The sequence below is a fragment of the Cordyceps javanica genome, chromosome 7, assembly GCF_051103115.1.
Source record: "Cordyceps javanica chromosome 7, complete sequence".
Lineage (NCBI taxonomy): Eukaryota > Fungi > Ascomycota > Sordariomycetes > Hypocreales > Cordycipitaceae > Cordyceps > Cordyceps javanica.
The window spans coordinates 1,828,087-1,849,727 of NC_139301.1; the positions used below are offsets into that span (position 1 = coordinate 1,828,087).

Here is a 21,641-nt window from a genome sequence, read left to right on the forward strand (position 1 = left end):
ATTTTGTGATTTGCTATTCATGCATTGTACTATAATGGATAGGTGTAGCCAGACATAGCAGCTTGCTGCTAACGCCTGTGCACTCAGCTAGATAATCGTGCTGTCGCTAGCTACTCAATTAATAATGCCAATATTAATGAGCCAAGAATATATAACTCCTCTCGACAGTCATCGCGGCATCCCCCCTCTTTCTATGACGAGATAGTATTGATTTATCATTGAAGTTTTGACCTACATTGAGTGAAAATGGTAGCAGGACCGCGTCTTTTGGTCTCATTGGCGCTGCTGCTGTCGACTGCCTCAGCCCAAGATACGGGCAACCACCCTGAGTGGCAGCGATGGTGTGGCAAGGCCTACAAGCCCGAGTAAGTCGTGACCGAGGCCTTTGATGTATTCAGATTGAACAAAGGGCCGAGATTGAAGACACAAGTGCTAATGCCGCCGCAGGTATCCCAGCTTTGAGCCGGGAGGTGAATCCACGGAGCCGCCTTCGCTGCCTAGCCCCGCACTTCACGTCCAGTTCAAGCCGCGCTATAGCATTTATCTCGAGGGCGAGACGCAAGGCGAGTTCATTGTCAACGCAGAAGTTTCCCCGTGGTATGGCGTTCCCTGGCCCAGGCTCGACACGCCCGCCGCGGCACCGCCCGTCGTCTTCACCATCAACATCGTCGCCGACAACAGCGTGCTTGTCTCGCGCAACGTCAGCGTCGGCACCCGCGACAACCTCTTTGCCTTCAACCTGACAGGTCTGAAGCCCAGCCGTGAGCCTTACGAGGTCGTTCTCTTTGGCGCGGCGGAGACGGGTGCGCCCAACGTCACGGTCACCAGTGAGCTGCTCTACCTGCCGGAGAAGAAAACGGGCAGCGTCACCAAGCTGGACAATCTGAATGGAGGGTTCCTGTTCCGGAACGGCAAAACGGGCGGCAAGTTTGAGCCGCTGCTGCCATACGGGTTCTACGCCACGTGCGATCGGTTCTTCTGTCTCGACGACGCCCAAGCACAGATTAAAAAGTACCATGATCTGGGCTCGACGGCCGTGGTGTCGCTGAGCACCGTCTTTAGGTCCTGGAACGAATACAAGTACATGGACTCGCTGGATCTCAAATACCAGTACGATCTCCGCGACTACTTTAGAAACCTGACGGCGGTGCGGGAGCAGGTGACGGCCATCAAAGACGGCGACGCCCTGTACGCATACTGGGCAGTTGACGAGTAAGTTTGGCACGCCGTCCACGCAACGCACAAACAACTGACCACGACACAGGCCTGATGGCTGGCAGTACCCCTTCGACCAGTCCGTATCGGCCGCCGACGCCATCCGCAAGATTGACCCGTACCACCCCGTCTCAGTGACGCTCAACTGCCAGAACTACTACTTCAAGGAGTACACGGCCGGCGCCGACTTCATCATGGCGGACCCGTACCCCATCGCCATCAACGCGACCTTTTCCAAATGGGGCACGCCGTGCAACGCCACCTACGGCGACTGCGGCTGCGACAACTGCGAGGGCAGCGTGCAGGACGTGCCGCGGCGCCTCGACGACCTCGCGCGCTACGAGCGCTGGCATGGCCTGTGGCCCAAGACCAAAGTGCACAACCCGCAGAGCTTCCACGGCGAGGACTACTGGTTCCGCGACCCGACGCCGGCCGAGGAGGTGGCCATGCACGCGCTCGCGCTCCACCACGCGGCCAAGTCGATCCTGTCGTGGGTGTGGCCGACGAGCGAGACGCTGGCCGCCGTCCACGGCCTGTTTGCGCGCAGGGTGGCCGCGCCGCCGGTCAGGGACTTTGTCGTGCTGGAGAGGCCGAGCGCGGTCCGCGTCAAGGGTAGCGAGGTCGTGGACGCGGCGTACTGGCGGAGGGGCGGGGAGGTGCTGCTGAGTGTGGTGAATGGCGGCTACGAGGCGGTGGACGAGACCTTGCGCGTGCCGCTGCCGGAGACGATTCGGCCAAAGACGCTCAAGGATGTGGTTTGGGGCAATGGGACGTGGAGCGTCAAGGACAATGAGGTCTGGCTGGGCGCGGCCGAGGGCATGTCCACCAATATCGTCATTCTGCAACTTTGAGTAAGCTCAGGTAGCAGAGTTGGTATCATTACTCTAGATCTATAGAACCAACTTTGACCAGTCCCATGAGAAACTAAGCTCAATATGCTGTTGTACAGTAAAATCGACCAACGCCTCTGACCCTAACGCGAACTAGAGAGATCAAAAATAACAAAAAAGAGTTGAGTCATGAAAGCCGTTCCTCCCTCCCGGACATGCGGCCTCCTACTCAACCACGACGCCGTTCCGGTCACGGCCCATCCTCGCATACTGGGTCTTGAGCGCCGGGGTGTCGGCGCTCACCAGGGAGTTGACCCAGCGCTCGGCGCCGGTGTCGGGGTCCGTGGTCCGCGTTGCGCCCGCGCCCAAGAGCAGGGGCTTGCAGTTGAGGTAGACGCACTCGTAGCCGTTCCTGGGGACGAGGAAGGTCTCGTGGTAGACGCCGAGGTGCGGCAGCTTCTGGGCGGCGAACCAGTCCCAGGCCTCGCGGTGCATGGGCTCGTGGGCAAAGGCGTGCAGGCTGGCGAGGTCGCGGAAGTAGACGAGGGTGGTGGTGGTGAAGGAGCCGTCGACGAGGCCGCGCCAGGCGCTGACGTCGAGCACGCCCAGCTCGGCGCGGCGCGCGCGCAGGTCGGCGACGAGGCGGTCGAAGCGCGCGCCCGTGGCCGGGCCCCCGGGGCAGAGCGGCCCCAGCGGGTGGTTGAACTGGGCGCCAATGTGGAACACGACGAGCTGGTCCTCGGCCGGCGCCGCGCCGAACGAGCCGTCCGCCGCCCGCGGCAGCTGCGCGGCCACCCGCCCCGGCACCACGCTCGGCGGGTGCCGCCCGCCCGTCGTCAGGTTGAGCAGCACCGAGACGCCCGACACGGCCAGGTAGCTGAGGAGCGGCACGACGGCCCAGCGCGCCGGCAGCGCCAGCGTCAGCGCGCACTGCGCGACCGCGCCGACGACGAGGAACACGGGCAGCCGCACAATCTTGTCGAGACCGTACCGCGACTATCGAGAGATGCGCGGGGCGGCGGCGGCGGCGCGCGTGTCAGCGGGGGACCAATGATGATGGCGCCGAGGATGAGGTGAGAGACGAGGGCGAGGGTGGTGAGGATGCTTACGCTGACGGACGGGATGTAGTCCCAGGGGCGCTCGGTCGGCGCCAGCATGGGCTGGAATGCTTTGCCCATTCTGCTGGTGGTGCAGACGTCAAATCTGGACAATGTGGTTTTTTTGTCTTTTTTGTTCTTTCTTTGTCTTCTTTTCAATTCCTTGCTGAGGCCGTTGAGCGGTTGTGGTTGACGTGGTCGTGGTCGATGGGAGCTGTGTAAGTATCGGTGTAATTGGGCCACGGATGCAACGCCGACACTGAGGAGACTATATATACCCAACAGCGATCGAGAACCTCTTTGTGATGTGAGAGAAAAAATACAGTGTTTATAAATGTTGAGGGAAAATGAAAAGGGTGGGCTGGCAGCCACTATATAGCGAGTCCAGCCCAAAGAGAAAAGGCCGACGCCGCCGACGCCGCCATTGTCAGATACGTCAGTCATCCGGCTAGTTCTCATCACCCGTATGCCGTACGACGCCTCCCCCGCTGACGTGCGGCGAATAGGCGGCTTGCTGATTGTTGATTACATGGGTAAAAGTACCAGTAACTACTGTCCCGCTAGCCTCGCAGGGCTGGGCAACGGACCGCCCACTCGCACGTCGACGACGTTGCAACTTGCAGGATGCTGTTTAGTCGGCTTTTTCGATAGAGAGTTAACGCATTATATACGAATTACTCGGTATATATAGATGCATATAGGTGCTGATTGGGGGGCGACGGCAAGTTGCCGAAGGGAGCGGGGAGCCAGGCAGACAGGCAGGAACAGAAAAGACCTTTTGAGTAGTTCTGTCAATATTCTGCCCCGAATTAAGCAGAACAGTGCGTGTTTTTATAATGCGCGTTGTTATTACTGTTGTTCTTATCCGCATTGGTTCAAATACATGTCTCCGTTTGAATGGCCATTTGTAAAACACTGAACTGTTTGTACAATGGCACTGAAATTCACTATTGATGTCTCGCATTATATTCAGCGGGCAGGGTTTTCTTTGGTCTATTCCGTGCGTCCTGCCTGAATTACCGAGTATAAGAGACATCTCTCCGCTCAATCGCCAGGTGGCTGGCTGCCCACACCCACCCGGTCGATATCGCGGCCATCCGGCGGTCCCGCCCAAGTCCACTCCAGACGATCTCCGATGCAGAGCAAACCTTTTGACTCTTGACTCGCTGCCCAAATGACCGAAAGATGTCGCATTGTGTATCCGCCAATTTGTTTGTCAAAAAAAAAAAAAAAAAAAAAGGAGGCATCCGCCACCTTTTGCTCTTCCGGATGACCGGGACGATGCCGCTGCAAGGGCACTGTGAAAAGGCATCTTGCCTTGGTAGTTGGTTAGCGGATGAGAAAACGTGGCTGCATTACGCGTCATTGACAAATCTCAAGCCTTGTCGTCTGTCACTCACCCTGCGCCGCGGCGCTTTTTTTTTTCTTCTTCTGCTGTTTTTCCTTTCTCATTCTCCTTTCCCTCTTCTCTTCTTTTCAAGTCGTCACGCCAGGGCCTGAATAAGCTCGTGTACAACGCAACTGTGCGCAGCGCTGTCTACGAACAGTTTTGATATTGCATCTACTTGGCCCCTTTTCGAGTTGATGGCAACAACTCGAATATAGTATCTGATGCGCTTATGCTGTCGTACAAGAGTGTGTCTTGTGCCGCTAAAAGGGCTTGTAGGCTGCGAGGAGGCTCGCCAACCATCACCTAGCCTTACAGAGCAAACGCGGACGGAAAAGCAGACATCTCGTAAACCAGCAGGCACGAGCATCTTTGCTGGTCGCATCACAAATTCCAGTCCATCTGAATTCACACGCATTTTTATTTATTGGATGCGTTTCGTAACTACCTAAAATATGCCTTGTTGATCTGTTTTATCATTCTTATCGTCATCATATACCCAACCAGAAGTGGTGCAGAAACAAAGAAGCCATCCCAGCCAAAGAGCAGGATCTGGAACCAGAAAAGAACCACCAAGCAAAAAACCACATCTCTCCACAAAGAAAAAGAAACGAGACTAAAAAAAAACACATTAAAATTACCCCGCAGGGTACGGTATCATTTTGATACCTGAATGAGAAGTGAAGCGCTCCGCTCCAGCGGCGAAAAAAAAAACATAGAAAAGGATAGAGAAATTGAGTCGGAGGCCGTGGTCGACTAAATCTATATGCAAATGTTGTTGCCATGTACAGTATAATTGTAGATATATGAAATCAGAGTGAGCGTTTTGTGTGTCGGATCGGTTGTATACTGTGCTGTAATGTGTCGTAGTCGACTGTAATATGTAATTTATACACTGTTTTCTTTGTCGCGAATCTCAGGTGCAGTCAGGGACTTTTCCCACTCGTCCATCAGATGGTTTGCCGTTCGCTTGAGATTGCTCGGGGACAGGCGATTCACCATGCTGGGGAGCAGCTCATCGAGTTTGGTGTTGCGCAAGACATTTTCCTGCGACGAACCTCTTGATTTCAACGGCGTAGTGGCAGCCTCTTCTGCCCTTTCTGGTATCGCTTCAATCTCATCCAGGCCACCGTTGTGAACGGTTGAGCCGCTCCATCGGCTAGACTTGACGGACGATGGCGAATCCCAGTTTGTCCAGTCATTGTCGTCGAGCGTCTCAAAACCAAGCGGCGTCCATGAAAACTGCTTGCTCTTTCCGGTCGATTTCCTCTTTTCAGACACGGAAACAACGTCGTCAGCCTTGCTGCCGAGGACAGGCCCTTGCTTGATGGTATCCGATGACGCATTAGCCCTGGATCTCGTAGACAGCGATGGTGAGCGCTCATGGCCCGTGGGTGTAGCGCTACGATCCCGTGCTGAAGGGCTGCGCGTCCTTGTCCGCGGCGGACCAGAGTGACGATGTGTAGCTGGAGGTGGCCCGGAAATGGGTTCATCGCCGACCGTGATTTGTCGAATGTCCTCCACAAAGGCGCGCAGGCCGAGCTTAAAGTCCTCGACGAGTGGGAACACACCGGACGGTTGTAGTTGGCTGCGTGGTTGCCATGTCGCCCGCTTTGACAGTGCGGGGGCTTGTCCAGGTGGTGGCACCATCCTTTCATGCAAAGGCTGGCCCATGGTGCTCTCGATGCTGCCCTTGTCTTCGTGAAAATTGAAAGGTGCGTCAGGCCTCGCCGGCGACAGTAGCGATAGTGTGCGCGCGTGACCTCCTCGCATGATCTTTCTACGGCTCTGTGTTGGGGTAGAGGGAGAATTCTGTTGGGATTGCAGCCATAGTTTTTTACGATCTAGATCGATGCTCTGCCTGGTCGGCGACACTGCAACGTCAGGCATCGGGCAGCATTGAGGCGATGCGAGAGACTGTGACTGAATTTCGGCAGATCGCTTTTGCATAGACTCTTTGGAAGTCCATTGAGTCTTGAGAGAGGTGAGATGGGCCTCGGCACGTGCAAGTTCTTCGCGAAGCTCCAACACCCTTCTCTCTTGCGCGGCGATCGCTATTATAAAGTCGTTGGCTTCCTCGGGAACGGGGATCACTGGTGTCTGCGCCGGTGTCGGCGGCTTCGAAGAGAGTGTCACGGGTAGGCCGGCTGACGGAGGCGGGAGGACGCTCGAGGCGGGTGCGATGGGTAGTGTTAGTGAAAGCCTGTTGGCGTGCCTGGGTGCCGACGAGGCCATTGAGTGCGCTCGAGTGTGTGTGAATCGTCTGCCAGGTGGCATTTCGCGAAAGGGTCGCGGAGGCGGGGGCATTGATTCTGTGCTGGTTGCCTTGCCAATTGTCCCGTTTGTTGGTTTTTGTTGTGAAATTTCGTCATCTTTGGCCAGGACAGAGTCAGGGGCAGGAGAAAAGGTGGTGGATATAGCCATGGCGGGGGTGGGCGAGAGGATGCTATCCCAAGGCGTTCGGTCGGCGGCTGAAGAACGACGCCGAATCTCTTGATTGGAAGCCATGTCGAGGCTTCGTTGCAGGAGATGCAGCTTGAAAGCTGAAGACCGGCGGCGGTGATGATGGTGGTGTTGTTGTTGTTTGTGGTAATTAGCGGCGTGTGGGAGGGTGGCGGGCCCAGCGGCACCAGTCCTGCGGAACCCCAGGCGGGCAGGGGCCGCACGGCTGGATTTGGCAGTGCGCGGTCTTCGGTGACGAGCTTGTATCAGATGGCGATTGTCATGGAGTATATGAAGAGAGCGGTTGACGACTGCGACGCGCAGGAGAAAGCCCGTCATGAGGCTTCTGGTGAAAGAGAAGAGGAGGAAGGCGGCGCGGGCATTGCTTTGTGGGCGACAAGGTGGTGTGAAGCAGCGCGAGAGATTGGCGTTGGTGGCGGTGCCTGGCACTATAATATCAACTCTGTTTTGCGTCGTTGCCACAGCTTTTAATATGCCGTCTTTGTTTTTCGTCGCCCCTAGCTGGGGGTTGATCTTGAACCCTTGCTCTCGTCTCGTTTCGGCTAGACAGGGGTATTGCGATATGTTGCTTGCTTTGATGGGTAGTGTGTACTGGTACTATTAGAGCTTAGAGGACGCGTCGGGTCGATTGATAAGAGATGAAGAAGGAAAGACGAAAGCTGGACGAGAAAGCCAGGCCGGTCATCATCTGCTCGCAAGACTGGACCAAAATCCAAGTGAGAGGCGGCAGATAGCTGATCTTTGGACGGAAGCCCGGGGAAACAAAAGCAACGGTTGGTCGTACAAAAAAGCAAATCAATGAACGTATGTAGGGCGAGTTGATGGCGAAGCAATGAGTTGGCAAGGTCAAGTGCGGGTTAGCAGTAGGTTTTACTGGATGGTGTTTCTCGCGACTCGGTTTGTTGTCTTTGCCATGTCTCAGACCAGCGTGGGGTGATGTCGAGAGGCGGGACTGGGGGGAGCGAGAGACACTGGGCGGTGAGAGAAGGGGGACGCGACCTTTTTGTTTACGAGAATGAGGGGTACAGTGACGCATGTATGGATAATTTGAATTATAAATGGATGGATCCGGTGAGGCGGGCAATGGGAGACCTGACTCTACCTCAGTAATTGAGAGGGGTCGAGGAATGCATCTCGGGATGTTTTGAGGCTGACGAGCTGGTGAGCGCGACGACCGAGGTGACCAAAGCCACGGGGCTGTTTCAGCGGCTGCACCCGCTACGAAACCGTTTCTTTCAGCGCATAAAGTGCCTGATCTTGACCTTGTTTGCCTGGTCAACCAGCGGATCGCCCAGTGGATCGCCTTCTATTTTCAGGTCCCCCCTCCCTCCTGTTCGGTTGGCAGTTGGCAGCGACCGGGTCCTTCAGTGGAGGCTGTTGCTGGCCAACTTGACCTGCACCGCAACAGTCCCCTGGAGCTAGACCTGTTTGGCTGCCAGCACCCCTGCGAGGAGGCCCTGTTGGGCTTGGACTGGACTTCTCAGTGGCCGGCTGTGCCCGCCCGCTGGTCCACTTTTGGTGGTCTCGAGCCCGCACATCCACTGACATCACGGCACCTCGTTGGCTTTTCACCTGATGATGCCACTCGTTGCCTATCGGCATTGTCATCATCATCATCATCATCTCCTTCTTCCTTTTCTTCTTCGCGGAGCTGCCCGGTTTACTGACGCCAGCCTGCGTGCAGTAGGACCGGGCAGTCAGATTTTCATGCCCTACTGACAAATTTTCCTTTTCGTTTGGACAAGTACCTTCCAACGAGGCAAGTAGGTAGGCAGTGATGTCGAACAAACACAACATATGTGCGCAATACTAGTAGCCAGATCGCGACGCAATTCGCACATGATGATGTGCCCAGCACCGTGATGGTTTATCCCGCAGAGCAAAAAAATCGCGAAAATATGACACAAGTAGCACCTTCTTCCACGGCATAAAAATATGCTCGCTGAAAGACTACCGGCCGTCCCAGTCACCCACCACGCTCAGATTTCCTGGAGTGTCGAAACTAGACTTCGCTAGCCTACAATTTATATCCGACACGACTCTTTCTACACATTACTGGGCGGCGGTGGAGAAGAGCCTATGTGAGGAATCTGCTCGGGTTTGCGGACACAGTCATGCTAACCATCTCTAGTTTGATCATGCTTGCCTTACTGAGCTCGACGCTATTGCCGTCGATACAGGCCGCATCGTGCTTCCGTCATTCCTACGGCCTTGGCAAGGACCACAATCGGCGAAAGACCGCGCGGCCAGCTCGTTCAGAGCGCTTTGGTTGGGTTGGCAATATTGTAAAATACCTAGGCCTAAGCTTGAGAGAGATGCACCGATGCGAGATTTGTACTCCGTATTTTAGGCCAGACAACGAGTTTCTAAAGATGACCAACTACAGTGATCTAGATTAAAGTGGGTTAGAAGAGGTACCTTGGCTAGTAAATTATATAGTAAGTTGAACTCTTTGTATACATTTTTTTTATTATACACGTAATCTACTATCCTTGATACCTACCTTATGTAGCTAGAATAATCCCTCTGTATATTCTCTGTATATTTTCTGTATATCAGTTAGAATGTCAATGATCTTTACAAAAAGAAATGTAGAGATATACTTGAATTTATATGCCCAAGCTTCGTTTTTCTAATTTTCTTTTCTAACTCTAAAATGTAGGGACTTGATAAGGGGGATTTAGCTTTTCTTTGCCATTGACACGGCGGAGATGAATTTCGTCTAGAATGTCTTCAATGCCTACAAAGGTTCGTATCTAGGAGAGGTCAAAACAGTTTGCCAAACGAGTGTAGAAGCTCTGGTCGAGCATCTGACTTACATTGACCGCATTGACGGTGCGCTCAAGCTCGTGTTCAGACTCGCCAAAGTCGATCATGATACTTGTGCCGCACTTGGGGCAAAACTTGTGTGGTTTTTTGGCATTCCCAAAACGGTACATGGTCAAATCAGCTTCCCCGCAAAGGAATTTCAAGTCTGTGACCTTGGGGTACGCTAGAAGATAGCCGTTCTTGGTGCAGATTGAGCAATTGCAAGAATTGATCTTGCCGCTGCGGAGATCAGGCAATGCGGCCGTGAACTTGACGAGGCCGCAGTGGCAGTTGCCGAAATACGTTGTGAGATCCGGTGTGTCAGGCATCTTGATGAAGGTGGGACTTTACGCTAGGAAAGTTCGAGGCTCTGGGATTGACTGGTATCAGCCGCATCCGCTTGAGTCCTATTTATACCTACAGGCCCGGCCATGTACGAGGAAGTGGGTGTGTGGCACATGTATGGCACGTGTTACGACGGAGGAAGAAAAAAAAAGTTGGAGCCAACTCACGGATTGAACTTGAGATGGATAATTAAAACGGTTGTTGACTCTTTGTACCTAGGCGTTAAATTGTAAGGTTAGTACCTAGTCGCCGCGAAAGGCAATTGACCCTACGCAACTACGAGGTACCTTGCGCAACAATTAAACACAGTGTGGGTTAGCACCAAGTGTAGCCAAGTGTCTCTCATTATTCAACATCTATCCGAACTTGGATGTAGAAGCTTATCAAATCACTAGTTAACATGTGCCACCCCCCCACCACCTCTTGTGATGGGTGCTCGACACGTCCGCGAATAGTTATTAGTAGTATGCAAAAGCAAAATTATATATAAAATACTAATAATTTTTTTTACTTTTTAATATCTACCCCTCTAGTTAATTATCAATTTTAAAATAAATCTTAAAAAAAGGTTTATATTAGTCTTTTTTAATTTTTTTTCTTCTCAATTTATTATAAATAAAGAAAATATATTTATAAAAGATTTATTTTTTTATTTTTTATTCTAATTAAATGAATAAAATAGATATAATTACTCTTAACAAAGCTTTATATAGATTATTATATATAGATAATATGATCCTTATTTTAGTATTTCTAATCAATTAAAGGGGTAGATATATTAGTATAAAAGTCTGGTTTTTTGGTGTGTGCGTGGACATGTCGTGTGCGCGGACGTGTCAAGCACCCATCACAAGAGGTGGTGGGGGCGTGACACATGTACAGTATGACTAGTATTTATGCAGATAAGTCGCGCGGCAAGAGGCATGCATGTACGATAGTACGAGTGCAGCCAAGAACACCCAACCAATCGTCTTGTCTCGTAGCTGGTTGGGGACAACTCGAGCCCTACTCAGTACTACCAGTACTCGGCACTGAGTAAGTAGCTCCACGTCAGGTAAGTCGCCGAGGGGACTGACTCCCCACCAACCAGCCTCGACGCTACTTGACGTGCTTGTCGGGTTAATATAAACAGCAAACAGTAATTCTACTTACTACATGCTCCCCTGCGCTTCCATAAATCATATGGGGTTTGCTTTGCAGGCGTACGCTCTGCAATGCATAACACAACTCAGCCATGGAAGGATGCCAGTGGCTCAATCTGTCCTGAAAGACGTGAAATTGTTTCTGTGTATTGGAATCAGCCGAGGGGTGCGACAACAGGAGCGACAAACCCAACTTCTATGATACGCAATTTGATCCAAGATTGATCCTGAGGCATGTACATGACTTGAAAAAAATTCTTGTCTACTTTATTGGTTGAATACAGCAGTTTTGCTGTCACGGTGGAATTTCAAGCACTTGTCCCGCGCAAGCCCGCATTCTAAGTATAATCCTCACAGGGAGTTGCACTTGGGGGTGGCGCAAGCAGTGCATGCCTCCCTACTCCCCATTGCGTTGGAGCTATAGTAGTCATGTAGAGGACTTTGCCTTTGTCTTTCCGCAACGCGCACACTAGAATTATTATGTCATCACCAAACAACTTTTGCAAATTCTGCATGGCCAGACTCCAATCATTCACGTATTCACTAGGACTAGACGAGTCAATATGACACTATAGTGGCGCCAACTTGGGTAGATATGAAGCTCCAAGTCAAATTCGGCCTCGAGCGCTCAAGGCCGCAAAATAATACTAATAATAATAATAATACTATTCGAAAGAGTGGTTCAGTAAAGAGAAAGGTTCACGGATCACGAGTTTTACACAAGTGTCAATGGACTAACTAGGATTCGTAAATCAGCAGCTAACACAGGCACAGTACGGTAACTAGAACAATCTCATACTATATGTGAATAATTTTAGTGGTGGTATCGTAGATGAATGCTATTACCCTCTATCTACCAAGGAGTAATTATAAGCTGTGCTATTAAGCAACCTCCTTATTATTCTCCTCATAGGGGTCAATCATATACTGACGAGCCACCTTGTCACCCTTCTCTTCGTAGGGGTCAATCATGTACTGACGAGCCACTTTGTCGCCCTTCTCTTCGTAGGGGTCAATCATGTACTGACGAGCCACCTTGTCGCCCTTCTCCTCGTAGGGATCAATCATGTACTGACGAGCCACCTTGTCGCCCTTCTCTTCGTAGGGGTCAATCATGTACTGACGAGCCACCTTGTCGCCCTTCTCCTCGTAGGGATCAATCATGTACTGACGAGCCACCTTGTCGCCCTTCTCTTCGTAGGGGTCAATCATGTACTGACGAGCCACCTTGTCGCCCTTCTCCTCGTAGGGATCAATCATGTACTGACGAGCCACCTTGTCGCCCTTTTCCTCGTAGGGGTCAATCATGTACTGACGAGCCACCTTGTCACCCTTTTCCTCGTAAGGGTCAATCATGTACTGGCGAGCGATATTACTAAATGCGGGATAGAGTCAATATTGGTTATAGCCAGCTGTCAAAACACAACTCACTCATTACGCTTTTCCCAAGGCTCAGGGGCGTTGAGGCGATCAAGAACGTTTTCAAGGGCCTGTCCTTCAAGCTTGGGCGCGGGAAGACCAGCGACGATGGCGACAAGTGCCAAAATAACGGTGGTTCGAGTAGACTTCATTTTGCAGGGTTGAGTAGCTGATAACAGAGAACTGTAAGTAGAAGCTGACAGATGGAAGACGATAGCGCAACTAGATATCGGACTCAAAGATGAGATTGTCTTTTACAAAAGAGTCAATTATGAGACGGGAGTCATCTATTTTTATATATTTGAGCTCATGCAGAACTCTTGTTGACTGGCTGTATTCGACTGTACCTACGCTGGTAGTGTCGATTTATTGGTAGCCCTCCGGCACAAGACTACACTCGGTAGGATTCTGATTCTCCAACAGCCAAAGTTCAAACCTGGAATGACTGGGTACGCTTGCAGAAACTAGGAGCATGTTGATCCGACGGTTGCTGCCCAGGAACGGTCAAACTCTATGCCGTCGCATGGGTTGATGTGCGGATACAGTCAATAAGCGGACAAGCATTCGTTCACCTGCTCCGAATCATGATACGCCTTCAGCCTATCAGAGGCCGCCATCCATGATGCATGTGTGCGTTTACGTTCAGAGCGCACGTATCGTGATGCTATGAAATGCTGGCGTTGCCCCGGGGTGTAGAGATAGTGACGCGCCGCATACTATCTCGGCAAACTTTGGCCATGGACACCCAGGGGATTAAAGCAAGCCCAAGTCAAAACAATGACTCACCAAAAAGCCGAGAGGCCTATTGATTCTGTCGACCTGCATGCAGCCACTCCGGTGTCGACCATCTGAAAGCCTTCACGCCCCGAAGCTAGGGCGTGAAGCTAAAAACGGCTCGACGGCGCTCGATATGGGCCTGAAACTCCAGTCTGGCCAGAAACAAGGGTATACTAGGACATTCCCATGGCTTTCAATTCTTTTTCCGAGAGAGATTCTTGAATTGACACTGCAACTCCAGTTCTTAGCACCTTCTTTTCGACACCCACTCCATCCCACCGAAAACCTGAGTGTTCTTCTGTCTTCATATACTCCTACAACATGGATATGGAAAACTTCCAAGTTCGTGTTGTCTTCTCCTCTTCTGGCCGTATTGCATGCGGCCCTTGTCTTGTCTCCGACATTATCCAAGGAGCTGCTTCGGGCGATCAGTTCATCGTACAGAGGGGTGACAAGACGCACTTGCTACTGTTTTCCGCGGCTCTCTACGCGTCAACCAGCTGGTCAAGCGAGGAAGCAGAACTATCTTGCATTCGACTGATGCAAGGCTCATCAACTTCGATCGTTCTTTTCTACAAGCTTTCTGCGCATGAACAGAGATGGGATCTTGAAGAAGCGAAAGAAAGTTCTGATGAAGTGCTTTGTCTTTCTATTTTGGGAAGCAATGACCCTGCTTCTTCTTCTTTTGAAACAACCCGAAAAGACAACTGGCCGGGTCGCAAGACTGGAACCGGCCCTGCTGCCCAGCATTTCCGATCCCTTGCTCTATATGGGTATCAAGCCGCCGTCAACGGCAGCAGCAAACGACGCAACCAGGCATGTCTCTTCATGGTCTTGATTTTTACATTGTCGATGGCCTTCACGGCGTGGCGGGCCTTATCCGGCTCCGCCAACGTTTGGCGGCGGTACGACATTGGAAACAGCGTCGGGCCACGCTATCAGCTGCAATTTACCCATCACAATGTTTCTTCTTGGTCTGAAAAATATCAGTCGCCGGAGAAAACATGGTTCGTGCGGATTGACGATCAGTCTATGGTTCCAATGGATCTCGTCGACGAAAGGGAGCTTCAGTATCAACAATGGTTTCGTGAGCGATATCCAGAAGCAGACTCCGTGCGGCAAAACGGGCTGTATCTTCAAGAGTCGTTTCTCAGTGACTATCATGCCATCCAAGTTCCAGCAGATAAGCAGTTCCACATGGCCCATTGCGTTCTCGCATTGAAGAGATACTACTGGGCGAAGGAATCCGGCAAGCATGTATGCCCCCGCGACATTGACTCTAAGCATATTCAACATTGCGTTGATGCCTTGGATTCATGGGCATTTCCAGAAGGACCAAGGACATCAACTACATCAATACAGTCTGGAAGTTCTTCACACGAACACCACCACCGAGACATTGAACCATCGAATTGGGAGAGGGAGCAGCGCAACTATACTTTAGACAGTTTGGACAACACGCGGCTCGTGTGGAGAACTAAAGTGTGCTTTGACGATGATTCGGTTGTACCTTGATGAACATGTCTATAGATTGTCGTCACACGTGTAGTGTTTTATGGAATATCATTGTCGATTCTAGATTCTGCGTTGCCAGTGGTGAGGTTCAATTTGCCTGGATTATACCTATGCGTCTCACATTCTTTTGCTACCAGTTGGTCGAAGTTGTGACTCGCAACCGATATTTATGACATCTATCCTCGGAGCTATTTTTGTGGAATGGGTGCTCCGACGAGTACCTAGCTAAGACGAAATATTGGCATCTCCACCTAAGTGGTGATGCATTACATTGTCCCAACCACCTACTCCGTGGAGTGCGTTTTCTTCCATCCATACTTGCAGATCAGAAAAGTTACGGCATTTGCGAATAACATTGAAGTCAGGGGCTGGAAACTTGTGACCTGGAAGCATCTCTGTAAGAACCGTCGTCATTTCAGCTGTACACTGGAGATGGAGTCGCATGATCTCTATGCAGTGGTCTGAATCCACAAAGCGTCAGCATAGCTTCTATAGCAGGCATGAGACGCGGTAATCTTACCAATATGGTCCCGGGACGTTTCGGGGTGGTCCACGAAGATGGTATGGTTTGCGTAATGCTCAGGATAAGTAGCCATGCGTACGACGTTCTAGAAATATTAGTCAACGTTGGGCCGTAAGAGTGCACTAAAGAATAGTTACTAGACAGTGAAGCTGATGAAACACTTCCGGATAACCAGCGATCCCTCCGCCTCGTGATGCTGGAACTCGTGTCCAGTTACGCTTGGGATCTTTTTGAAGAATTCTGAGCTGTGATTCTTCCACTCGCACTGGAACTCCGCCAACTGCAACGCGACTGATCAGCAGGGTGATAGATCTATACATTCTTCTTGCTGGCGAATGCGCTCCATTTCTCAGGACCTACTCTGCCAGACTTTGTCCCAAGCAGCGTCTACGTCGTCGCCTGCACCGCGATACGGCGAGGGCTGTAAAAAGTTTGCTGCCATTTTCTCATCGTGGAATCGAATGATGTTTTGTGCCGGAGCTTTTAAGCGTATGTGTCACAAGATCAGTCACTTCGCAGCTCTTTGGCGACGTTGACATTGGACTCACACCACGTGGTCGTTTGCCGGTTGCATGCTTCGGCTTCAGGAAACTTGGTCCCGAGAATGAAGACCGAAAATGACCACAATGCGGCAAGCAGTAGGTAGATGACACAGGAAGCAAACGAAACTCGGCGAGGAGCTTTGATCGAAAGAACATGACTCTTTTCGTTTTCGTCCAGGAAATCGGTGCCTGCTACTGTTTCATAGTGAATGCCTGCAGGGGATTTCGCGGCTGTGGAGCGAGATGCAGTCCGGAAGAAGTTGACGATGGCAGACATGATTTAGAGTCGGCGACAGTAGTCAGTGGCCAAGACAACAAAGTAGGAAGAAAAGAGAGAGTCCATGTGGAAGAATGCGGGCTCTGGTAGGGCAGAACACGCGCATGGCAGACTTCCCAATCACCTATTAGTTATTATGCCTACTTTGCTGGGGCGTGTTATTTGCACGCCGCGGCAACCGTAGCGGGCCTTGGTGAAGTGGCTGGCTCATCCTGCTTTGATGCAGCCTTTTGGTGGGTTTGCGAAAGGGAGTCCTATCCTCCCCACAGACAGCCGCAGTCGGTTTTCTAAAGGCCGACGGGGGATAATAATAGATGTAGGTAGTCCTGTACCCGGGGCCTCTGTGGGTAATCTGTGACCGGCCGGACCTACAGTTGGAGGTCCAACCAGCTCTTGCATAATAAACCCATCTCGTCTTGGGTTGACACCTGAAGCTCACGTTTTAATCTGTGTAAGAACGGGCCTCCATCCATCCATTGTCAGAAATCTTTCCCTTCCATACCAGTTTTGTTGCCCAACAAGCACGCAAGATATGCTTTTCGTTCAGTGCATCCTGCTCGTTGCCCTCGGTCTGGGGGCGAAGACTGCCCAGAGTCACTACGACGCACCAGCAAGCACAGCATCCCCAGGCATAAGCAGGTACTGCACAACTCACGACACATTTGATATAGATGTATGTATGTCTTTTTCTAGGAGCGAACAAGACCATTCCACATACATTCTCAGCTTCTCCGGCTACTTCGCCAACGGCCGCGGCTGGGCCGCATTTGGAGCCGGGTCTGTAATGGACCACGCCTTGATGTTCGTGATGTATCCAAACGAAAGAGAAGAGAGTGAGTGACTTCAGGAACATTTTCTCCCATATCTTCTGACCAAACTCTTGTAGATTTAACCATGAGTGTCAGATCTACAAGGTATGTCGCGATCATTCATAACATCCGCCCCGTTATTGACGTTGCAAGTGGACACAATCCGCCACGCAAGGTTGCCGCACCTACGAATGTCACAATCCTGCGAAATACAATTGAAGCCGCCAATTATTACCGAATCGATTTCACGTTTGACTCCAGGTTGTATCCTCCAGGAAACGAAGAGTTATCGGAGAACGGCAGCATCGAGTCGTGGATCTGGTCCGCAAACGACTACCAAAAACTAGAGTCCACCGAGGACGACGCTGATCTGCAGATGCATCTAGCTTATGGTATCCAATATTTCCTGGCTTTCATCTTTGCTTTGGTATTGTTCTGACGTCTAGGCAGGCCGGTTCCAGGTGTTGTTGGCAAGTTCCAGTCCCGACGAGGTCATGCTCTCCAACCATTCCCGGAGCAGCATCAATGCGTGGGAGCCCGAGACGCTGCACAACTCTCGAGCGGTGTTCAAACTACATGGAGTACTGATGACTGTGGCATTTCTGATTTTATATCCAATTGGAGTCCTTGGAATGAGACACGGCAAAGCCCAGGCATTTCCATTACACTCTAGCGCGCAGTGCATGGCATCGGCAGCAGTACTCGTGGCAGCTGCCTTGGCAGCATTTCACTTTGGTCAAAAATTGAGTGTGAGTATAAGTCCTGAGTTTTAAATTCAGTCACAGCTTGGAAGGGACACAACGCGATGATCCTGTAACCTGACGCGCAATATGAATCATAGGCCAAAGCAGCGATTGTTCATGCCGGCGTCGGCGTCGCCGTGGTTGCTCTGATAACTTTCCAAGGAACTACCGGCCTCATTCATCATCGAAAATTTATCAGGACCGGGGAGAAAACCAGTCTTGGACGGCACCATAGATTCGTCGGTTACGTTACATGCCTGATAGGGCAGCTCAACTTTGGTTTGTGAGTAGCCCGGGGGCATTACCAATTTTGCTGACAGCGCAAACTAACAACGATTAGAGGACTCATGAGTTCTGGGAAATCCGATACTCTGACATGGCCGATTGCTTTGTGTGTCGCCGTTTCTATCGGATGGGTCGGTCTCGGGCGTTACATCAAGCATCTATCTAAGGAGGTCGCGCACGAAGGCGATACAGATGAGCCGCTGATGAGCGAAATCTGAAATTCAAGAAGCAAGTGGTTCCCACAGACTACTCTTCCGTGTGAAATTTGGAATCAGACGCTCTAATATTTTGTTTTTGCGGGTATCCTCGGTTTACGCCATCAAGGTCCTTCAGAGGCAAAGACAAATAAAATGAAATTGCATGAAACTCGCTGTAAATACATCGAATGACAACAGCTAATTAATGAACATTACTAGCTTTGCGTTTCCAAGCATGTGCTCCAACCTGTATTTTGGTCAATTTTTCTGCACGGGGGCGGGGGCCGCCTTTCACCCGGAATCCTTTGACACGGCCTCAACGAGAAATGTCACCCTCATGTTATCGCCTAAAATTCGATCATACCAACGCCTATCACACAAAAGTTGCAGCCTACCACTTGCTCAGTCTTAGGCGGTTGGCTTAGTTCCTCTCATACGCTCAGTGCAGTCTTGGCCCTTCTTGTTTGTGCCGGGGTTTAAACTGGAGAGTAGGACTGCCAATTGGGTGCTTGAATACAGAGATATGGAGGATTGAGTACTTTTGGGTACCTGAATATATTATACCTCATTTTGGATAATGAAGTCACGTTGTGTCGCCTTGCACTGTGACCTGCTGCCACATCAGTTCCGACCATTGGTAGAAACTGTACAAGCCCCTCTCTCCTGCAGCGGGAATGCTGCACTGCACAAACATCCACTGCTTATTGTACTAATGAAATTAAATGAAAACACTTCACATATGATTGATATGGTGAATAGAAAGATTTCTGTTCCTAGCTAGGACACGCAATAGAAGACTACTTATAGTGATTGACAATATCAAGCCCCCGTAGTGACATGAGCAAGCAAGCTGGCTGAAAGCTCGGAAAATGCCATGTTTGCATAGCAGGACTACTTATAAGCCGGTACACTAGCTGGAAAGATTAGCTCCTAGTCTTTACGTTGGAAACTTTCGAGTCGAAACTGACATTGAGAGGTCTTTCTAAGCGACGACAACCACGGTTTGAGTTGCAGGTGTAAAATCGCGCTTCTCCGCATTGGCGTGCGGGTAGTCGCAGTCAGAGTATCCGCCGCAGCATCTTCTGAAGTCGCTCAGGTGCTCGGAAATGGAGCTGGCCGCGCAGTCGTTGCCGTACTGGAACACGCCACGGAGGTCTCTACAGCACCCCTGGGTGTTGCCGACGTTCTGCTGGCCGTTGCTATCGTAGCACTTGCAGGCCATAACTCCCGAGCTGAGTGAAGTCAGGAGTGCGGCAGCGACGATGATGAACTGCATGATGTGTGAGGTAGGAAGGCTGACAGAAGTGAGTTGAAGCAGGCAAGTTTCTAAATGGGAGTGATAGTAGTGTCAACAGCCTCTTGTCCCAGGGAGTGTCATGACTTTTAAATACTTCGAGGCTCTAATCACTATAGACAAGAATAGATTTAGGTCTCAGAGCGGCGGGATTAGACAACGATGACTGTCGTCAGGGTTTGCTATGACTGAGACCAGGACTTCGCTCCACAGGCTGCTTGCTGCCATCGGAGCAAGGCAAAAAAAAAAAAAAATCACCTGGTTGGGTCGACGGTAAGGCTAGAGTTGGATCACCCACTGGTCGTGACCATTGATCGTATTTCCGTATAAGTTCTATCCTCCATCTACTCTCGAGCTCATGGCGTTGCTCTACTGCATGGGCCCGTCCAAGCTATTGTTGCCCAGGTCGAAGACGGTATTTGCGGCTTTGCCACAATGCTGGATGGCGGAGACGATTTTCCTGTCCCATCTCGAGGCACCTGCATGTCGTGCCAAGATCGCCAGTTGCCTGACTGCCATTGGGATTTTGAAGCCACTCAAGCCGCCATGCTCCTGGCGTGCGTACTCCACCGGAAATGTCTCTCGTTAGCTTCACTGTAACCTGAATGCCGCAGGATTTTAAAGAAGACGAAGAAAGGCAATAGAAAAGGGGTCGTTATTAAGAAAGAATGTACAAGTATCTGCGGCGGCAAAAGTATTGGCAATGATGCTTGACCAATGAGCGCCGCGTTATTCCAGTTGGGAGCAACCATGACTTGGTGGGGTTTCTCCGCAACTGTGCTGATCCTGTTGTGTAAGTGGAATACCGGCTGGCGATGGGGGCGAAGGGTGGCAAGGGGTATAGGGGATTAAGTCTCGAAGTTCGTAAGAGTAAGTAGAATCCTAGATCAGCTGTTCAAACTAATGAGAAGTTATGTTTAGTGGCCGCCCCTACGTCTATCTAGACAGCAAGCCAGTCGGCTAGAAGTGATAGGCAGTGCCACAAATTTAAGTTGGTTGGTAAACTCTCTATAGGTCTCACAGCCTTGACACATAAAGTATTGTAAAATGTGCCATTTTACGAGAGAGATCGATAGATCCGCCAATTGATATTTGTGTTTTCTTAATTGGCGTCCTTTTGGTTATATTTGATAATGATGTCGCCTCGATAACGACTCAATTCATCATTTTAGACGACTACATGTGCCACACACCCCCTATCTCGAAAGAGGGTGCGGGAGGGCAAAATATTCACCATCGCAAAGTAGATATAGCAAAAAACATTCTTTTAATAACTCTTATATATAAATAACTAAGAAAAGAAAGAATATAAAATAAGTCTAAGAAATATTCTGTTTTAGAGAGAATTCTATAACTTAAAAATATAATCTTAAATAAATCTAACTAATTTATTGTTAAATAAATTTAGATTTTAAAGTATAAAAATATTAAATATAATTATTAAATAGTTAAGTATAATTTTCTAGACTTAAACTTTTTAACTATAGAATTTTATAAGAACAAAGCTAACTTATTAATTAAATAGAATATATATAATTATTTAATAATAGCTTATTAATATTAAGCTATATATGTATTTTCTATTATTAAATATAAAATTAAAGCTTAAAGAGAAATTAATTCTTAAATTAATAAATTACCGATATTAACTATTACCTACTATAATAAGCAACCAAGGTACGAGCCTAGCATTATGAGCGTCCTGAAACCACGGGGTTAGACAGGGCGAGTATAACGGTAGCTTAAATCTAAGTCACAGATAGGTCTATTTCTTAGGAAGTAAGTTAGGTTAAATAGCTATAGGGTAGCTAATAAGTAGTTTATAGTAGTATCGTAGGCTTATAAGTCCATTAAGAGATTAACTCTTAATAGTAGAACTATTACTTAGATTAATTAATAGAGATCTAGACTACCTAGCTATAGGAATACTTCCTCCTTAAGTACCTATCTATCTCTCTATTATAGACTATGAT

General features: G+C 50.0%; 6 protein-coding genes across 6 annotated transcripts; 1 reads left to right on the forward strand and 5 right to left on the reverse strand.

Moving 5' to 3' along the window:
• Positions 1 to 246: 246 nt before the first annotated feature.
• Positions 247 to 2,066, forward strand: V2A60_010057 (uncharacterized protein; the record flags this gene model as incomplete). The annotated part of the gene is made up of 3 exons (XM_083261318.1): positions 247 to 365; positions 448 to 1,212; positions 1,265 to 2,066. 3 exons carry the CDS (start codon positions 247 to 249, stop codon positions 2,064 to 2,066), a joined length of 1,686 nt encoding a protein of 561 aa, XP_083117444.1.
• A 204-nt stretch (positions 2,067 to 2,270) lies between these two features.
• Positions 2,271 to 3,223, reverse strand: V2A60_010058 (DUF4188 domain-containing protein; the record flags this gene model as incomplete). The annotated part of the gene is made up of 2 exons (XM_083261319.1): positions 2,271 to 3,041; positions 3,155 to 3,223. The coding sequence occupies 2 exons, from the start codon at positions 3,221 to 3,223 to the stop codon at positions 2,271 to 2,273; spliced, it is 840 nt and encodes a 279-aa protein (XP_083117445.1).
• Positions 3,224 to 5,417: 2,194 nt separating this feature from the next.
• On the reverse strand, positions 5,418 to 7,037 carry V2A60_010059 (uncharacterized protein; the record flags this gene model as incomplete). Its single annotated transcript, XM_083261320.1, has 1 exon — positions 5,418 to 7,037. One exon carries the CDS (start codon positions 7,035 to 7,037, stop codon positions 5,418 to 5,420), a length of 1,620 nt encoding a protein of 539 aa, XP_083117446.1.
• A 2,606-nt stretch (positions 7,038 to 9,643) lies between these two features.
• V2A60_010060 (GFA family protein) lies at positions 9,644 to 10,129 on the reverse strand (the record flags this gene model as incomplete). The annotated part of the gene is made up of 2 exons (XM_083261321.1): positions 9,644 to 9,748; positions 9,812 to 10,129. The coding sequence occupies 2 exons, from the start codon at positions 10,127 to 10,129 to the stop codon at positions 9,644 to 9,646; spliced, it is 423 nt and encodes a 140-aa protein (XP_083117447.1).
• Positions 10,130 to 12,169: 2,040 nt separating this feature from the next.
• On the reverse strand, positions 12,170 to 12,858 carry V2A60_010061 (uncharacterized protein; the record flags this gene model as incomplete). Its single annotated transcript, XM_083261322.1, has 2 exons — positions 12,170 to 12,662; positions 12,719 to 12,858. The coding sequence occupies 2 exons, from the start codon at positions 12,856 to 12,858 to the stop codon at positions 12,170 to 12,172; spliced, it is 633 nt and encodes a 210-aa protein (XP_083117448.1).
• A 6,498-nt stretch (positions 12,859 to 19,356) lies between these two features.
• V2A60_010062 (uncharacterized protein) lies at positions 19,357 to 19,650 on the reverse strand (the record flags this gene model as incomplete). The annotated part of the gene is made up of 1 exon (XM_083261323.1): positions 19,357 to 19,650. One exon carries the CDS (start codon positions 19,648 to 19,650, stop codon positions 19,357 to 19,359), a length of 294 nt encoding a protein of 97 aa, XP_083117449.1.
• Between the last annotated feature and the right edge of the window lie 1,991 nt (positions 19,651 to 21,641).